Source organism: Lethenteron reissneri, chromosome 19, assembly GCF_015708825.2.
Source record: "Lethenteron reissneri isolate LAM-NWPU_2019-01 chromosome 19, ASM1570882v1, whole genome shotgun sequence".
Lineage (NCBI taxonomy): Eukaryota > Metazoa > Chordata > Hyperoartia > Petromyzontiformes > Petromyzontidae > Lethenteron > Lethenteron reissneri.
This window is the reverse complement of record NC_083797.1, coordinates 1,938,524-1,958,039: the sequence shown is the minus strand read 5'-3', so window position 1 is coordinate 1,958,039 and position 19,516 is coordinate 1,938,524. Positions and strand designations below refer to the sequence as shown.

General features: G+C 52.0%; 1 protein-coding gene across 2 annotated transcripts in view; it reads right to left on the bottom strand.

Annotated features, from left to right (window-relative positions):
• Positions 1–2,090: 2,090 nt before the first annotated feature.
• MIB1 (MIB E3 ubiquitin protein ligase 1) overlaps positions 2,091–19,516 on the bottom strand; it is a 75,372-nt gene continuing 57,946 nt past the window's right edge. For both annotated transcript variants that reach the window (XM_061554048.1, XM_061554049.1), the window contains exons 13-21: positions 18,131–18,263; positions 17,552–17,638; positions 16,808–16,936; positions 13,420–13,601; positions 12,633–12,828; positions 11,486–11,564; positions 10,438–10,566; positions 9,420–9,523; positions 2,091–6,880 (exon numbers count right to left, since the gene is read on the bottom strand). In XM_061554048.1, coding sequence (XP_061410032.1) covers positions 6,740–6,880; positions 9,420–9,523; positions 10,438–10,566; positions 11,486–11,564; positions 12,633–12,828; positions 13,420–13,601; positions 16,808–16,936; positions 17,552–17,638; positions 18,131–18,263 — 1,180 coding nt within the window. In that variant the 3' untranslated portion in view covers positions 2,091–6,739. The remainder of the gene's footprint in view (positions 6,881–9,419; positions 9,524–10,437; positions 10,567–11,485; positions 11,565–12,632; positions 12,829–13,419; positions 13,602–16,807; positions 16,937–17,551; positions 17,639–18,130; positions 18,264–19,516) is intronic.

Here is a 19,516-nt window from a genome sequence, read left to right as displayed (position 1 = left end):
GGGGAGGCTATTAAAATATTGTACACTGACATAAAATGCAAAGACAATAAAAACACATTCCTGCGGAGGGAGATGGTAGGAACGTTGGGTTGCTCGGTCAATGGCCTGCAGGGTCAACGGCGGCGTGGTGTATTCCGCAAATATGCCCGACTGTGAGGGCGGGCACATGCCGGCGTGAGTAGGTTAAACATTGAGTTTTATAAGGGCACCACGGGGTGACCAGCCCCTCTCCACCCAGCCCCACCCCTCCCACCCCCACCCAGCCCCACCCTCCCCACCCATCCCCTCCCCACCCTCCCCACCCAGCCCCTCTCCACCCAGAGAGAGGGGAGGGTGGGGAGGGGCTGGGTGGGGAGGGTGGGGAGGAGCTGGGTGGAGAGGGGCTGGTAACCCCGTGGTGCCCTTATAAAACTCAACGTTTAACCTACTCACGCCGGCTTATGCCCGCCCTCACAGTCGGGCATATTTGCGGAATACACCACGCCGCCGTTGACCCTGGCCATTGACGGAGCAACCCAACGTTCCTACCATCTCCCTCCGCAGGAATGTGTTGAATCCGGCACTGCTTGCGACCTGACGCCACGTGGAAAAAAATAAACGATCGGCGGAGTTGGGCGACGTCTCATGTGAGACGCGTGTGAGTTGGTCAATGTGGTTGTTGTGTTTTTTTTAGGTGTTATACTTAAAGTGTATTTCGCAAAAGTTGGTGAGTCTTCGTTTGCTGTCGTGCTGCGCTAAGGAGTGGCTGTGCGCTCAAGAGCTCGGCTGGGCTGGACTGCTTTAAGAGGTGTTGAAAAGAGGTCCTCTCGGACCTCGACAGGACCCACGGTGGGTTTGCAGGTGGTGAGGGTGACCAGGGCAGGGAAACGGGGAAAAGAAACCACACAGAGCCCCAGGGGCATCCGGGGCAATCGGAACAGCACCGCGGAGTCTGCGTATTTGGCATGGCTTTCGTGTCAACACGTTTCGTTTTCGCTCGTAAGTTGGCACATTGACATCTCAGCAATGTTCCTCTCACTGCCGCCACTTGCCAGCGGTCTTGGTCTGTGGTCGTCCTCGTAAAACAGCTGAGCTCATTCGGCCTCACCAGCTCATTATGTTTGGCCGATTTGTTTGCACTTCCTCTACTTTTCACGACCATCGTGTTCTTTGTATATTTATTGTAACGTTCTTACCTGCCCCTACTGGACATCTGTGAAAAGGCGCTTTCTAGCTCATCGGATTCCTCCAGGATAAATATTCATATTCTGAAAAGTCCGAGTCTTGAGACTTCCCGACATTTGAATTTTGACGATGAGAAGACAATTCGCTCTTTAGATTATTCACCCCCCTCCCTCCAGATGACTGATTTGGCCACACCAAGTCCTCCGGCTCGCTATTCGCATGGCCCATGGGATGAGACCGGGACGAACCTGCAAGAATCCCCCCCCCCCCCCCCACATCGGTACCGTCCGTGGCACCACCTCGCCGTGGCAGTTTAGGGCCGGCCCGGGCCTTGAGCACCACACCCAGGTCACATGGGATGCCACGTGATTGCTTGTTGTGGACGTCACCACAATAAACCGCTGGTCATGTGTAATAGTGGAAGTGGTTGTTCGTGACATTGATGATGATGACGGTATTGGAATCGTTTTGTGAGGGGACTAATTGTTACTGCAGGACAGCTTGAACAACAATCATGTTATAGGCAATGACAACACCACAATACACTCTTCGGTTCTTAAGAATCGAGAATATCGTTAATAAACAGGCAGCAGTCCATTAAATTAATTCCACTTTTAGAACCATTACAGTTCATTGTGTCTGTTGGTTAGAGTTCACGTTAAAAGCTTGCCAGTTACTATTTAATGTAGACAAATAAATAACGTGTGGGTGCAGCTAATCCGTGGAACTAAATGTAACAGTGGAACAAACAAGTAGCACCAGACTTTGCATTCGCACTGAAATTCGTGGTCCTACGATGTATATAAGCTCATGGAAATTTTACTTTTAAAGCACTTTCGAACGCCAACACACGGGGAGATGAAGGTGACGACACAGGTGCAGTGGGCATTCCTCTTCATCCCAAGCGAAGACACGGGGGCGGCATCTCAATGATAACGTATTTTATTACATTATAGAGAATACGTGTTCCGTTAGGGGTTCGCACAAGCATTGAAGACGCGACCGAGTCTGAACATAATCAAACGTCTCGCATCATCACACCGGTTCCTAAAAGCCATCTGATAACGTATGCCTAGGATGTTTACTCAGAGTGGGTTCACACTGGATCTTTGACAAACGTTAAATGAACTTCACGTTGCCTTCATGCGAAACGTGTTCGCATGGTAACAGTGGCACGTACATGCTATGGTCACATGGTATGCCACGTGGTTTGTACAATTGCTTCAAAAACCCTTGGCTTCACCCTCCGATTACCCTGATCCCGATTAGCCACTGGTTCACTTAACGTTCCAATGTTCACCCAAGTGAATAAGAGCGGTACGTAACTTATCAGTGGCCCATAATTGCCCATTACATTAAGTTACTTGCGTTTAGTGATCAAGTGCGGACCCACTCTAAGGCTACAGCGCTCACCCTGCATTGCCACGAGCCCCTGGTGGCAGCAGTTGTACTCTGTTGTTGTTGTTGGGGTAGCAATGCTCCTCCATCTCTTTTGCTCGTCTTGAGTTTCAGCAGAAGGGTAGGCTATGATGTCCATCCCATTATATAAATGAAAGCCGTACTGACACTGGGTTTAAGAGGCCGATATGGACAAAGCTGCAAACTACAACGTTCCATAGATTGTGGCGTTGTGTATAAAGCTGTGAATATACGAGTCCGGGCTGCGGGTGTTCATAGCCTCAAAACAGTTGTACTCATCCATGCAAACACCCAATAGCAGTGTAAAGGGGCTAGGATAATGTTTCCAGAGTTTTAAGCTCTCGCGACCCACCACTTTGCGTGTAAAGCCAATGCTGTTCAAATACAAATTGGGTACATTTCACGCTGCACGTGACTGATGGTTGATAAACACGTCTCACGGGAAATTGACAGCAACGATTCCAATCAAAATAGAGACGTACACACAATCTCTCAATATATACCAAAGTATAATCATTTTTGTTAGGATTTGCGTGTGCGTGTATGCCTGCGTCCCACCACGATACAGAGCACGCGACAGCACATGGAACAGACTAGAAAGAGAACTTTCATGGGGTGGTCACATGGACTGGAGCATTGGAAATACTGGGCTCGGGCAAGGAGCCAACCCACCCCACCTTAGCATTCAGTTGAATCTGGCCATCGGGCAACCAACCATTTGCCGCATTCGGTTGGTCCAGTATTTGGGCCATCACATCCTTAGCGCAACGTAAATACTTCAATAGCTAGCAATGAAGTTGAGATTTAGGATGCACCAAGTATGTGGCCAGTCTAACTGCAGCACCAGCTGATCAGACAGATGCCCAGTAGCCCAGTTTGTGTTTTTGAAGCGGAATCTTTGTGATGGGCACTTATTCCGCGCACGATGCAAAAGGCCTCACACAAACAGACCTTAGGGGAACCGTTTTCACATTTCATCATCATTAGCATCATCAGTATGGTTACAAATGCATTACAGCAGTCGAAACAACCTTTACACAATCAATAACTGAACTGTTTAAATGTAACACAGGTCTTAAGGGGGAGAGATAACACTTAAATTAACGCGTCACACAAGCTTAACTACGCGAATGCACGAACGCTTTAAACATAACGTTTAGCTATACAACGTGCTACATGAGGCTTAAAAAATAAATGGTGTGCATGTCTCTGTGCACACAATGTCGGAGACTTTTCTTACGGGGCGCGTTGCATCACTGTTCACGTGTTTTTTTTTGTTGCCCTCTTGCCCTTTGACCTCCCGTCCCAATCTGTCTTCATCAGGCAACAAACCCTCTCGTAGCAAAGATGGGCTCGGTTGATAGTAACCAGAAACTGTATGAAAGTAAAGTCTGTGACAGTTCGAAGCTTATCCGAAGATGAACCGAGAACATGCGTAAGGTATTGCCGCATGACCGAGTAATAACGCATGCTGGCAAAATATCTTGCCAGGAGAGATACTTTCGAGGCAAGCAATGAAGCTCCCGCAGAAAGAGTAGATTGGTATTCAATAATGCCGCTACGAGCGGCCGTCTGTTGCGATTACGGAGTACGTGCAGATGAACCCCATTTGCGACCGCTTGATTTTGGGAATACACGTTCAAGGGCAAGACATTTTGTAGAAAACGGAAACTGTTGGTATGTTTAGAACTGATGTTTCAAATTAACAGTTTGCAAATGTTGGACAATGTTGAACAAGAAGCATGATTGTTAAAGAGTATAGTAACAAGTCGTGCAGCAGCAATGAAAACGCAAGTCCGCAATTATTCTCAGCAGATATCGTGGGAAGAGATAGACTTGGTAAAAAGTGTTAATCGCTTGGGAAATAAGTAAAAAACTATAGTTTTGCCTCCGTGTGCAATCAAGGCTGGCAGAGGAAGCAGACATGTTTACTTTATCGAAGCTAAGAACTTTGAGAACGCAACGTTCAACACTGAACCTATTGGTCCGGCGGGGTTATCTGGAAAGCGGTGGCTTGGTGACCATGACGGTGGATGCGAAAGGGGACGAGGCTTCGAAGAAGTGAAGCTTCAACTGGACAGCAGCTCTGCGTGCGATGTCGAACGTCCCCAAAGCCTATTGCCGGGGTGCAGATTGAAAATGCCAACAAGCTTCAAGAACCCGTCTTTGTCCTGATAATCGTGTTTTTGGCTCTTGAGCAAACGTGTGAAATTGTGGGAAGCTACAAAACGAGTCGCACCACAGAGCAACGTGGGTGCGGAGGGATGAAAAGTGGAGGTCCTTCTGGGTGTTGCGAAACAGGGGATGGTAGAAGATGCACTGTGCTGTGAGATGCGGCAATGGTATGGCGTCTTTAGCTGTGCACCATCACGAGTTGGTCAAATGCATAGGTACAAAACCAGGCAGTGGCTTTTAGCCAGAAGGTTGCCGCTCAGTATGTATGCACGTGGATTAACTTGCTGGTTCTATTGTTAAAATACATGTTTACTTTCTCAGGCCCGTTGATCCGAGTTGGAATATTTATTTCCACGCAGAACAAACACGGCCATCAAAGTCTGCAGTAACTTGAGCGCCGGCATGGACTTTGGTGGACCAACACTGTCATCGAGACACACAGAGAAGACACTCACCCCCAGGACAGAGCCCAACCTGCCACATTTCACCCAACGTGTTCGTCCACCGACGGCTCCCATTGTTTTGCCGCAAGCGAAGTTTGCATCACGCTACAAGTTGTGCTACTGACAATTGCGAAGGTATCTTCTGGCCAGACATCGGAACGAGGCTGCGATGTATAAGAAGCAAGTATCCTGTTGTCTCCATTACCTAACGGGCATCTTTACTGCTCTTGCGTCTAACCCAGGCGGTGGCTTTCACTTGAGCTCCCCAAACAACTCTACAAGAATCCGCACCACCTACTCAGGACATTGCGAAAGGCGACAATGCACAACGTTTATTGTGGCTCCAGTAAATTACAGGGCAACTCCTATCATTCAAGGCCAAGGTATGAAAATAAGAAATGTAGGAATCCCGTTTAGGGTTACATGGGTTGTGTTGTTGTCTTGGTGGGGTCTGGGACAATGTTTTGTTGTTGTTGTTTTGCTGCCTTGCCCAAGCTTGCATTTGGTGTTGACAAATCGGCAATTTGTACTTGCATACTTTATTTATAGCAACTTGCTTACCTTTACTCCATCTTGTTTGTATTGTGTGTTGGTGTCACTTGTTGACCTGCCTGGACTGGACAACTACGAAAAAGAGCTTCATAGCTTTTCGAATTCATCCAGTCGAGATAGGGCTTCTGATTCTGGTCGTGAACCCAACGCGAACATAACTTGAAACAGAAGCACATACAGACTCCTGTTACGGAGAGATTTATTTGTGCGGTGATCAGTGCTTGGGACGAGGCTCTCAGGTTTGTGACACAAACTCCGCTTCACCCGGAAACACTATCTACTCCGTTCCGCCCCACCCCACCCCGCCATTTCTATTGCATCTGACATCCTCACCTACTCTGGACTCTGAGGGACCCTCAGAAGTGGACACCGTGCCTGTACGCCACCCAACGCTAAGATTGATTGCAGGCAGGGGGGGGGGGGATGCGGCACTTGGTGTACATTTGTAACAGGTGATCCCAGCAAGGCTGAATACCATGGGATTAACACCCCCCCATTGCCACTCCCACAGCCTCGATGGGGACGCTCGCTACGCGGCTCGCTACGCGCCTGTGTGCCAACGAGCGGGCGGGAGCCACCAGCCACCCCCTACTGGGAATTTTCACGACGCTCTATTCTCTCTTCGGGAGGAATCTACGTTCACGATCAACGAGGTCCTCGTTTGACGTGAACCGCGCGCCCTAGGCAGCGAGTGAGCGCGTAAGGCACAGCTCACACGTGGCATCACCGCACGGCTGGCACCACCGCCCAAGCACAGAGCGCCCACTCGGGCCTGTCCGGCCACAAGGTCAGCAATCGCGCACGTGCTTCTGAAGGAGGGGGAGTGGGTGCGGGGTGGTGGAGGGGGGGGGGGTTTTCAAAGAGCGAGGTGTTGCGTGCGCTTGGTGTAGACGTACGGGTTTGTATCGACAGACGGGCTAGCGAGCGAACGGGCGAGCGTACGTACGGACGAGCGGGCAAGCGTACGGGCAAGCGGGCGAGCGTCCTCAGTAGAGCAGCACCCGGCGCTCGATGCTCTTGCGGCAGATGGGACACTCGCTCATGCGGTCCCCACAGAGCTGGCACGTGCCGTGCCCGCACAGGAAGATCATGTTCTTCAGGCGGTCCAGGCACACGGGACACATGGTCTGCGTGTCCGAGGGCGGGTGGGGATGGAACGGAGGGTGGGGGGGGGGTAGATTGCAAAGAGGAAAAGGGAAGAACACAACGCATTTTGATTTCTGTATATATTGTGTATGTATGCCCGCACGCACGTACAGCCCTTTTGTCAAACTACAATTGAACGAGGGCCTACCCACACTCTGTGAGTTATTTGACCGTTCGCCATCACGTTGGTCAGTTCCCATTGGTGAAAGCGGAGAGCATAGACGTTGGAGCAAAGTACAATACAACACTGGAGTTTTACACACTGCCCTCTGCTGCCCGCAACGTAGTCCCACGACCATCTATGACAACCTGGTGGTCACCCATCCAAGAACTAACCAGGCTCAACCCAGCTTAGGCACTGTGTGTGTTTGTGTATAAAACATCAAAATACAAACATGCATCCAGATGATGTACAGTGTAGGCTTTGTAACTTTTAAATTATGACGCAAACCAAAAAAGATAAGCAGCCCTAATATTGTGGATTTGTACTGAATCTGTGCTTAGCGCCATCCAATATGAGTTTGAAGGTCCGTAAAAAAAAAATTCAAGTGAAGCTAACGGTCATTAGCGTTCATTTATAGTGACATCACTGCATCGACAACACAACAAACACAAGCGAGTGAGAGTTCAGTGCTGTCAATAGTGCCATGACGATGCTTGCCCTTTCAGTGTGCCGTAATGATGCGCATCACACTTCACTGTCGGACCCAACGGCGTCAAGTTGCGTTGCCATTAGGGGCTTCCTCTGTTGAACGTGGGCCAAACTGATGAACGAGCCGCTCAAATCTTCTAAAAGCAAAGCGGAGCTAACGTGACTGTCAACATCCAACGCAGATCTGCCCTGACGGCCACCCTTCCTCTTTCGTACTGGTAATTAAAACATTTTCGAAGACAAACGCATTTTGGAAAGCTGCTAAATGAATCCACGTGAACGCGTGACTTCCCAACTTTTCACATTAACAGCAGCTCAATACTCATGTTAGACAGAACGGAGCGTAGCCTGCTTACGCGAGTACGTACGTATGCATCTCCAAGATAAAATACTACATCTCTCTCTACCAGGTGAATCTACAGTGACGGTTTCTGATATGGATGTAATTCATGGCCGGGAGGTTAAAGTACAGGCCTGGTAGAAAAGTTTGGCCTTTGCGGCGGCGAGTGCACAAAAGCAGTGAGAGCGACCCTCCGCCATCACGCACAGACTGATGTGCGTGATGGAAGATGTGAGCTGGAATGGTGGGTGTGAGACGGTGAGTGGGGAGAGCTGACACAGAGAGGAGCATGAAGTGTGCAAATGTAACAAAGACAGATTGCACAATAACCTTGGCTATGGAGATCACAAAAAAAAGAAGACTTGACAAAACCGAGCTGAAAGTAATTCAAGTCGATGACAAAAAAAAATCGATAACCTGAATGTGCACATCTTCACTTCAACACTAATCTTATCGGGGGAGGTCACAGTGACAGTGGTTAGCGCACTGCACTCCACCCAGAAATCCGGGTTCGATTCCCACCCACGGCGAACATCAGTGGTGACAAAGTCTGAGATTGTTCACAGTCACATGACACTGTTTCTCTCCTCTGGCCCAGTGGAGCCAATATGTGCGTACCAACATGTGCGTGTGCACAAGGCACTTGCTTCTTTGGGGACCTTCAGTTGTTAGCCTCCCACTCTTTGTCTCTCTCCATGTCTGTGTGTGCCCGTTTCTCTATGTGCCTGTCTCTGTGTGTGTCTCTGTGTGTGTCTCTGTGTGTGTCTCTGTGTGTGTCTCTGTGTGTGTCTCTGTGTGTGTCTCTCTGTGTGTCTCTCTGTGTGTCTCTGTGTGTGTCTCTGTGTGTGTCTCTGTGTGTGTCTCTGTGTGTGTCTCTGTGTGTGTCTCTGTGTGTCTCTGTGTGTCTCTGTGTGTCTCTGTGTGTGTGTCTCTGTGTGTGTGTCTCTGTGTGTGTGTCTCTGTGTGTGTTCTTAGATTTTTTTCGGTAAAGTCACGTAGGTAAAACATCAAAATTAATAAAAATAAAATAAAATAAAGATCACGACGTTTCGGAGGCAAACGTCGTGATCTTTATTTTATTTTATTTTTATTAATTTTGATGTTTTACCTACGTGACTTTACCGGAAAAAAACCTAAGAATATGAATCATTGCAGTCACGAAAGCTTCAAATCTAGAATCTCTGTGTGTGTGTCTCTGTGTGTGTGTCTCTGTGTGTGTCTCTCTCACACTGCGTCCATCTGTCCAACTGTATTCCTATATACGTCTTTATATATATTCTTCCATCTTATTTTTTCTTCTCCGCATGTCTGTCTACGTCTCTTGCCGTCTCTTTTTCTCTTTCTGGCCACTCGTCCAATCCGCACAGTCGCTTTGTGTTGAGATTACAGTGTTTGCCGCAGCCGTAACAGACTGGCGTGTGCTCCGCACGGCTGCAGGACAGATGCAGGAATTGCGCAGGAGCGGTGCAGGACCGGTGCAGGAGAGGTGCAGGATTATCGCAGGAGCGGTGCCGGTGAGTAAACCTACCTGCTCCTTGATGTCCTGCAGCTGCTGCTGCAGCTTGTGGATGTCAGCGTTCATGTTCGTGTTGTCCTTGTCCTTCTGCAGCGGCTGCATGTTTCCCATGCCACCTGCGTTGCCGCACACACGCGAGTACAACCGCACGATTACCCACAAAGCAAAGCCATTACCAAGCTCGTTTGTTTTGCAGCGGTTCCCTCAAGTGCAGCGTGCCGATAGTTCCACGTGGTCGCCAATGAAGGCACCAAAAAAGCTGCCCCAGTAAAGTTGGTTCTTGCTTTTTCCCCGTTCTGAGAATTAACAATTTCAGTTTAATAGAGAGGTGTTCTCCTATGGATGAAGGAACTTGAGAGGTCATTCTTTGAGTGCTTCTTTCTGGGCCATTCTCTGCCACAAGGTGGCACTGTTGCCCTCTTTGTTTCAGGATGCAACCCATTTGACATCCCATGTCCTGTCTATCCCCACTGGAATCTCAAAGAATGAGTTCAACTCATTCTTTAAATGTATGTGCCCGAATGGGTTGCGTACATGTGTGTGTGTGCTCGTACCTATATGTGTGTGTACGTGAAGCATGTGTGCGTACGTGAGTAGAGCAGTGGTTATTGCACTGCACTCTGAAAACTTTGTCTGGGTTCCATTCTCAGTCACAGTGGCCAGTGACATCTGAACTAGTTCAGGGTCTCCCCGCGGTGAACTCAACTCAAATGAGCGCCTTCTGCGGTGCGTAAACATCAGCGCAGGCCAGACGAGGAGGGCAGCCAGGCACGTTATTGGCTGCACCGCAGTACAAACAGGCAACGCTGGGCAAACATTGGCACGTGGTTGGAACGGTTGGACCAACTTTGGCTCAACGTTCCAAGAACGTTTACCGCGGCCCCCCACCCCGCCTTGCGCCGCCGTGCTGGCCTCAACAGGTGCCCTCGAACGACACTCGTGCCAACCAGTCAACAGAGGCGTACGCGGGCGAGGGAATCTGGGCGAGCGCGTGCGTGTGTGCCCGGGTGAGGTGGCGGGAGGATTTTACTGTAGGGGTCGTCCTCATCCTCTTCCTCCTCCTCGTCGCTCGCCTTGCTGCCGCAGCACACGCTGAACGGCACGCGGACGTCGACCGTGGAGCGGCACTGCACGCACTTCTTCATGAGGCTTGCGCAGTCTGCGCGCAGGCACGGACGCGGCAAGGCACAGGCGGCGGGTGTCCGGGGTTAGGGTGCGAGTCGGCGTGTAGGGTCACAGAGAACGTCAGAGTGAGAAGGTGTGGGTTCCACAATGTCAGAATCTTTGTTGAGGCAGGAGGAATCCGATGAACTACAAAGCTCTTTTTCACAGACGCCCAGTATGGGCGCGGTGTGGGTAAAGGTGTGGGGTCACTGAAAATATGAGCAATACGGTGCGAGTCCGGGTGTGGGTTGACATGTGGGTGAGGGCATGGTGTGGGTCGTAGAGAAAGGCAGGGAGATGGTGTGGGTTCATGCGAGTCAAGAGGGTGGTTAAGGTGCAGGTCACGATACGGATCGGGAAGAAAGGCAAAAAGTTTGGATTAGGGATAGGGTGTGGGTGAAAATGTGGTTCCAAACGTGGGTCAGCGGAGAGTGAATGCGGTTTACAATACAAAACAAAGGAATTTGGAATAGTGGAGGGGATATCACGGTCCGAACACTGCCTCTCCGCTCTAAAAGGTATCCCAGCCTGCGTGGTCACACTGAGTTTGGAAAACCAGGGTAAACCTTTCAAGGCTACACACACATAGTGTTATTGACAAACACTCGGAGTTTATTAAATCGGACGATTCATCGTCGTATCGCCGGATCATGGCCACCCTAGTCAGGCCTCCTTGATCCAAGTCAATAGAGTGCGAACCGCTGAGTATGCACGCAGACAAAGATCACCCACACAGTCTCGTCGGCTCTTGGAGGTAACGTTACGTTGTGCTAGGGAGCAACTATCGAAAGTGCAGCGGGCACACGAGCGGGCGGTGCGGCCGGATCCACGTCGCGACCATCGTGAGCGACGGGCGTTACCCCCCCCCCCTCCGCTGGCTGCGTTCACGGGAGCGGCCGAGAGGAGATACTCACTGTCGCAGGCGCACATGTGACCGCATGGCTGGAAGAGAACGGCGGCCCGCTTGTCCGAGCACACGACGCACTCCTCGATCTAAACGCACGCACGCACACGGACGGGATGATTCTATTATAAGCCACGATCGTGAATCAAATTGCAGCGGATGCAGGACCCGAAGCCTCGCGAGTCACCAACCTCGCACTGGCCGGTCCACCCTTTTCTATTGGGTGCGACACGACGTTTTATGCGGCAGGCGGCGAAACAATCCACACATTTGTTGTTTCCACTGAAGATCAAAATCCCTAGGTGTACCGTACATCATCATCGTCAATACCATACACATCCCTGGCACCTCGTGGTGAAAACATGAGGCCTCACTCGGCTCTGTCCAACACAAGTGCCGTGGCTGACAGACAAACATTTTCCACATGGATCTTCGCATTATCATTCGGATGGTATCGGGTGACTCTTGCAGAATGAGACTCATCCTGGTCTCGTGTGTGTTCTCACCTGGCTAAGCGAAACGACACTGAAACTTGACTTGTGACTTTTGCAACTTGAACGCAATGAACAAAACTGAACCAATGACGGAACTGAAAATAAGAAAGCAATCGTGGCACACTGGAGAGGGCACCACAGGGATGCCTCGACTCCATCTCATCCTATAATCACAAATTAATTAAGCCGTTCATGAATGAATTAGAAAACTAAACTATGTACGAATGTACTAATTCATGAATTGCTTAATTAACTGATTAGCATGCGATGTAGGATAAGACTGAGTCGGGAAATTAATGTGGTTCCCTCTGTTTTGGGCCACGGTGTTTCCTTTTCAGCCAAGTCATTGGGACCCCCCCCTCACCGCCTGCTGGTGCCGTGTCAAGTTTCAAGGTGGTTTTTTGTTGAACCAAGCAAAGAGAGAACTCCTTGAACAGACTCGGGGACAAATCTAATTTTGCACGAGTGACCTGGGTGACCGATCCTCTGGTGGTGGCGGTGCACTGCTCCCTTGGACCGGACCGACCCGCCAACCCAATGACCCAACGACCCGCCGACCCGCCGACCCACCGACCCAACGACCCAACGACCCGCCGACCCGCCGACCCTCCGACCCGCCGACCCGCCGACCCGCCAACCCGCCGACCCACCGACCCACCCCACCTTGGTGCGCGACTGCACGGGCTCCTTGCACACGAGGCACTTCTTGACGCGCGGCGAGCAAAGCGAGCACGTGGCGATGTGGCCGCACGGCCCGAAGAGCGTGTCGCGCTTGAGGTCGGAGCACACCATGCACTCCTCGTGCGACTCCCCGCCGCTCTCCCCCCCGCCCGAGGGGCTGCGGCACGACGCCTGCGGGCTGCACCGGCGGAGTTGTCGGTTACGAGTCACAGCGACGACGCGGAAAATGTACAGAAAAGGTAAAAGGCGCAGGCCCTGAAATCGCTTGCTTGCGCCCGCCGGTTCAGCGGAAGGGCCTTCCGCTAGAGGTGGCTCTCAAGAGCACCGATGCAGGAATTTTGCCTCATCTTGCACGCCGGCTGGACGTTTTGGAGGAGGTGGAGAGAGTACCCACGATTTTCTCAAACACACGTGAGACCTGCCGATGGATTGACTGGCTGTCCACCAAGCAGTCCGCTGAGAAGCAGGGGAGGAATTTAAGACACAAGCCCCCCCCCCCCATGTGTTTCAACTGCCGCGCCGGAAGATCGAATCCAGTGCGATAATCATCACAGCACGGCAACATGCCGATACAAACACAGCAGAACGTCGTATATCCAACCGTCACGTATCCGCCCCGGCCCAACTAATCTCGCCAGCCCAGTGGAGTATGAGTGCCCGTTTAAACCAAAGAAGTTCACACATCTGATCTTATCACACGATATGACCGTGACTCAAACCTGCCCTGTAGTCGCGAGCCGTGGGTAACGTGGACCGGCCAACTGCTCACCTGTTCTTCTCACGGTGACACTTGGACAGCGCCTTGCAGAGGTTGGGGTCGGGGCAAAGGTCGAGGGGCGACTGCCCCTTCTTGTTTCGCAGGGACAGGTCAGCGCCGTTTGCGGACAGGAAGCAAGCGATGGAGGCCGAGTTCTTCTTCTCCGCGCCCTGGTTCCCGAGTCCCATCAGCAGCTGTAGTGGTGGGGAGGGGGGGGGGACACACACGTGGCGGTGGACTTACAGTGCGTCCTCAACATAGGTAAGGCGTGCAGCCCTGCAATTGCTTGCTCATGCCACCGCTTTCGGATGGGCCTCCAGTAGATTAGCGTGGTTGGCTACGTACGGCGCGAAAGAAGTTCAACATACATCCAATGGTGGATATATATAAAGGGCTCAATTTAAAAGCATAAATTACTTTATTTATAAATGTAATTGGTGCGCGGGAAGGACGACAAACTAAACACAAAAAGCAGTTCTAAAGAAATTAGCTTGTCCATCTAGGATGAAGGCCTTTCCACAGCATGCCAGCGAATGGGGGTTTACGCGACACTGCAGTTTGGCGAAGACGAGGCCAGGACTCGCTCAGTGATCACTCTCCACTGACGATCGCCACGGTCGGGACTGGATCTCGTGCCACGGGGGTTCACAGCGCAGTGCGCGACCTCGCTGCGCCGCCACCACCACAACACTCCACGAGACTGTAAAGCAGGCTTGAACAAAGGACGGTGCGCTATGCACGGCTTTATTCCAGCCAATCGTGCCTCAAATGGATACCCTGGAAAACCCATTACGTAACTTCTCAGCAGCTTCCTCACGCGAAACCCACACTCTCCTGGCAACGTCGCGGTCCATTTCGATCAACGAGCCTTGCCGTTTGCTCCGTGCGAGCTCGGCCACGGTCCGTAGAGGGCAGCATCGTGACGCAATAGAGACCAACATGCGGAGGTGTCACCAGAGCCTGTGGTGTGAACTCTATTTTGCTTACCAGGACTCTACAGGAAATCGTTAATTTAGGGCACCCCGCAGACGGCAAAGCATTTGATATAAAATAAACTAATTCGGTGACATGTAGAGAGGCCACGGGGAGAGGGCAGCAGCTGTCGTGGACCCGCAGGAATCTTGTCTTGAAGACTCCACGCAAAGGGTCAAGTTCATATTTTGCACGGGAGTGCCGTGTTTGGCCACATCGCATCATGCAAGCGCCCAAAGATCGATTCCGCGCTGGAAGCTGCAGCGGCCACTAGAAATCTGTAGATTTGCTGCAATTCCTAGACCCAAGGGCCACTCCTTTTTTGTGGGAGACATATTTTAATACAAATCTAAATATTTGCCAAAATAAATATGACAACTTGCATCCCTTCTATGAAATCAACAGTAGTTGATGACACTGGACCACCCACCATAGCAATGTGGAAATTCAATCACTGGCCCAAGGCTGGCAGAGGAGATACACTTGTGCAGTGAGACACTGCTTAGCGTGTAGAAAACAACAGCCATGATTGCAAGGCAGGCACTCTGCAGATATGTGCTGCCAGCAACTAGAAAATGCACAGGAGGATAGGTGGGGGGAAGGGAGGCGACGGAGGGGAGGGAGGGAGGGGTAAAGGGGAGGGAGGGAGCCGCGGACGGGGAGGGGACGGGGAGAGGGTGCAGGGTCAGGGGCCAAAAGCACGTTCGGCTTCATCGATCGCCCACCGGACGTAAACTGGATGTGACAAGCGGGGGAAGTCACCCGCCAAGCCGACACCACCGCGACGGACCCCCTCGACCTCCAGTCGCCACCGCGCACAGCCGAGCCCATAAACGGTTCCGGGAGCACGGGGCCAGACCGTGTCACGGCGCGTGAGTCACCGATACCGCGCCGCGTGCACGCCGAGTCACCGCCGCCGACCGCAGCACGCGCAGGGCGATGGTTCTCGTCCTTGAACGGATTCAGCGCAGCTCGCTCGCTCTCTCTCTCGCTCCTCATCCCTCCCGGCGAAGCCTCACTTGTTGCCTGATACTCGCGTTAACTCCCTGGGTGGTTTTTAACTCTCCATCGGATTTTTGTCGCCGCGCGTAAGGGAGGTGTTTGTGTGTGCACGTTGGCGCAGCGGGAGCTGTCAACAGTGCGCGACAACTCTGTCAGTACAGCTTTACCCATTGCCTCCACCCCTCTCTCTCCCTCCCTCCCTCGCTCGCTCGCGTTAAACCCGAGGTGTACACGGCAGGTGCCGCCACGATCTGTTCTCCGTGCCCGCGATGAAACGCGAGCCTTCGAGATTAAGCTACATGCAGCCTCAAGCAACACCTCACCACCACACGGTCATGTAGCATTACTATTGTTATTTATTAACCAAATCTAACTTCGTCAGAAACTACTGCTGCTTAAAACGTTCAATATTTTTTTTTGGGGGGGGGGGGGGGGGGTGCCGCATCAGATTATGGGACAGATGCTTCTTCAATTGTAATCTTGCTGGCGAGAGCGAGGCCTTTGGAAGAGGGAAACAACTGTGAGAAATGCACGCATGAACGTTTCTGGCAGTACACGTTCACTCGTCGTGGTGGCGGGGTGGGGCCGGCGGTGGGGGGGGGGGGAATCTAAAACCTGGTGAAATGTAAAAAGAATAAGAATTTTGAGTGCCTATGCACTCTCAGAGAGCACTCTCACTGCCAGCGTGAAGGTTAACGAGTCACACATCTGCGGGGAAGGGAATCCTCAGGATGGCACAGATGAGAGGCGAGTGAATAATAGTTCCAACTGGGAGCAAAGCCGCTGAGCGGACGAAAAGCAACACATGCCGACACACACACATGCTCACGCGCTCACACGCTCACACGCTCACACGCTCACACGCTCACACGCTCACACGCACACACGCACACACGCTCACACGCTCACACGCACACACGCTCACACGCTCACACACACACGCTCACACACACACACGCTCACGCGCGCACGACAGATTAAGGCCGAGTTGTAAAGACCAAGGCACTGCCAGTGATTGTGGCGCAGCAACATACACGAGAATTGTAATGAGGAGCCTAAAGGAACTGCAAGGACTGGCGAGGATGACAATTGGCGTGAAAGAGGTAAATAGGCAGCGTCAGCGACGTTAACAGTGGCGTAAGCTACGTGCAAATAAAAAATGAGCGGAGTTCGTGAGATCATAATAATAATAATGTGGGGGCAGACTGCAATATCTGGATAACACTGTCATGTGCGAGTAGCTGGCACTCAAACCCTCCGCACAGATGCATTTAAGAAGCCACAAATGTCACTCGCCATCTTCTGGCCACCTCGCACCTTAGGCCCGGACGAGATTCAAATTGAGAAAAGCAGGGAGTAAAACGGTGCTAGAGCAGTGTGGCGACATCGTCGTCGGCAGCAGTGATGACGGCGGGGTGACACTGACCTTGCCCACTTCTTGCATGTCCTGCAGCTGACGCAGCTGCGACAGGGTGTGGTGGCGTAGGGCCTCGTGCAGCGGTGTGTCCCCATCCTTGTCCTGCGCATTCAGCTTGGCCCCAGCACGCACCAGCAGCTGAGCAAAGACACAGATGCCGCGCGTAGCCTTCAACACACCGTTCGGGTTGGGCGAGTGTCGTTTGCGAGCACCTATTGAGGCTGAAACGTCACACGAGGAGGGTGGGTGGCCAACACCACGCCCGGCCACCTTTGTCTCCCTAGTGGTGCTCTTTTATGGGTGAGTTAACCGAAGCGAGGCACAGGACCAGTTCAAGTATTTGCTACTGTTATGGATCGTTATCGGGGAATCGAACTCTGGTCACCGGGTTCATACGTAGTGCACTACACCGCCGCTCCCCACTACCACAGCTGAACACACGCACACACACAAACGCACGTGATCACATGGAAAAACTAGGAACACATGCACACGCGTGCACAAATTCACAAGAATTCACACGAGAACACCGAGCAACTGACGACACGCGGACTCCTGTTCCAGCGGCGTAGCATGGATGGCCCGATTCTGAAGTGGGGGGCGCCCCTGACCAACAGAATTTCTCCGCTCCCCATAGCCCAGCAACTAGCACAGCTGGTGACACCTCAGTCACCGCACAAGCGCCGTGGTGATGCCACGGTCACTTGGTGGCGGCCGGCGGCCGTTCGTCGTCGTCGTTGTTGTTCGACTCACCCGCACCACCTGCGTGTGCTCTCGCTCCACCGCCAGGTGCAGCGCCGTCTGCTGGTTCTGGTTCTGGATGTCCAGGTTGGCGCTGCCCTGAAAGCACAACAGCACTCGGCGTCAAGCGCAAAAAACAACAGGGGTCGCGTGCTGCGTGGCGCAATCCTGCAGAGGTTAAGCGCGCGGCCGTCAGCTGGGCTCAGCCGGCCAGAGAGACGACCGTCATCAAGTAAAATCTGGTTTATGCGGCAACCTCCCCAATCCATTTCCGTGTGGCCCATCCTCTCGGCGGGGGGGGGGGGGGGTCCATGTATTGAACACATCTCGGTCATTTCTATCACTGCAATAGCCCCCCCTGCGTCGACAGAAGTGAATGGGCGCGCTACAATTAGAAACGCGGAGTCGCTACCAGGTAAAAACTATCACCCTCTAGTATCCGATTAGTGCGGCTAAGACGAGTATCGTCTGGCAGCTGTTTTCGAAGCGCTAGGTCAGGTGTAGCTGCGGGTCATATTCGGTGAAGTCGGGGGAGGGGAGGTGGGGGGAGGTGGAAGGTGGGGTGTGTGGGGGGGGGCGGCCCTCTCTCACCTGGTGGATGAGCAGCTCGGCCACCTCCACGTGGTTGTTGAGCGAGGCGAGGTGCAACGCCGTGTAGCCGTCGTCCTTCTTCTCGTCCACGATCCACGGACGCGGCAGCTTCGAGAGCAGCACCCGCACTGCGCTGCATGGACACACACGCACGCACACACACACGTTATTTCTATTACATTGTCGGGGTTGTTTTTTTACCCTTCTATTTGGCAACAAAACTGACACCTTTTTTACAAGGAGTCATGTTTGCATAGACCACAATACCTGCAGTCATAATGCAAACAAAAAACATAACTCTGATAATGTATGCACTGTCCTTGAAGTTGATTGGTCCACACCTGAGACAGCTTTCCTTAGAGCCTAGTCTCACATGGGTTGGACCAGATGACGCCAAAAGGCGCACAACTCAAAGACAATGCACCATCAGAGTATGAGAGCTCAGGGTAAGCATTTACATCTGGTCCAACCCATCTGGTCCAACCCATGTGAGACTAGGCTCTAAGGAAAGCTGTCTCGGGTGTGGACCAATCAACTTCAAGAACAGTGCATACATTATCAGAGTTATGTTTTTTGTTTGCATTATGACTGCAGGTATTGTGGTCTATGCAAACATGACTCCTTGTAAAAAAAGGTGTCAGTTTTGTTGCCAGATAGAAGGGTAAAAAAACAATTATCACTGTCGGGGTTGTTTGGCCCCACGTCGTCACGCCGGCCAGTGCAGGTCGGTGGAGAAGGGGGAAGGCACACAGGATGGACTCAGTTCCACTGCTTGTTCACTCTAGCATTTACAACAGTGAAACGTGACGTGTTTTAAAATCCTACAATGGATAGGTGTGCACACGAATTCCTGGCGGGACGTGTCCACACACCTCGTCATTGGTTTAAAAAATATATATAAAGTTTGAGAAAAATGTATCGCGGCGTCATTTTTCACGGGAAAGACTCGATGTTTTGGCAGACCAGATCAAGGTAATTTATAGCCCGTTGCGCATCGCAATGGGCTACCCCCACCCAGCTTTCAATGCACGGCGGCATTTGCGATGCGACAATAAAGCAGCGATGGGGAGCGACGCCGTCGGCAGAAGCGGTGGCTCCGCGTTTCTCACCGACGGCAGCTCGCCCCTCCACCCTGATGGATGCGTTTCCGGCGTCACTGTCAACGCGTCGCAGACGACACGGATCCCCTCCAACCCTGGGGGAGACTCCACTCTTCACTCATTCATCCATGTGCCACCGTATTCAGAAAGGGGTAAGGGAGCCCATGGAGGCTAGCCATCCCCTAGCTTTCACATCCTAACTACCCCACCGAGACCAACTGTCCCTCCTTTATTTATAAGCGGGCGAGAGTCCACTAAGACCGTTTCTGGTTTTTTTTCCCCTACT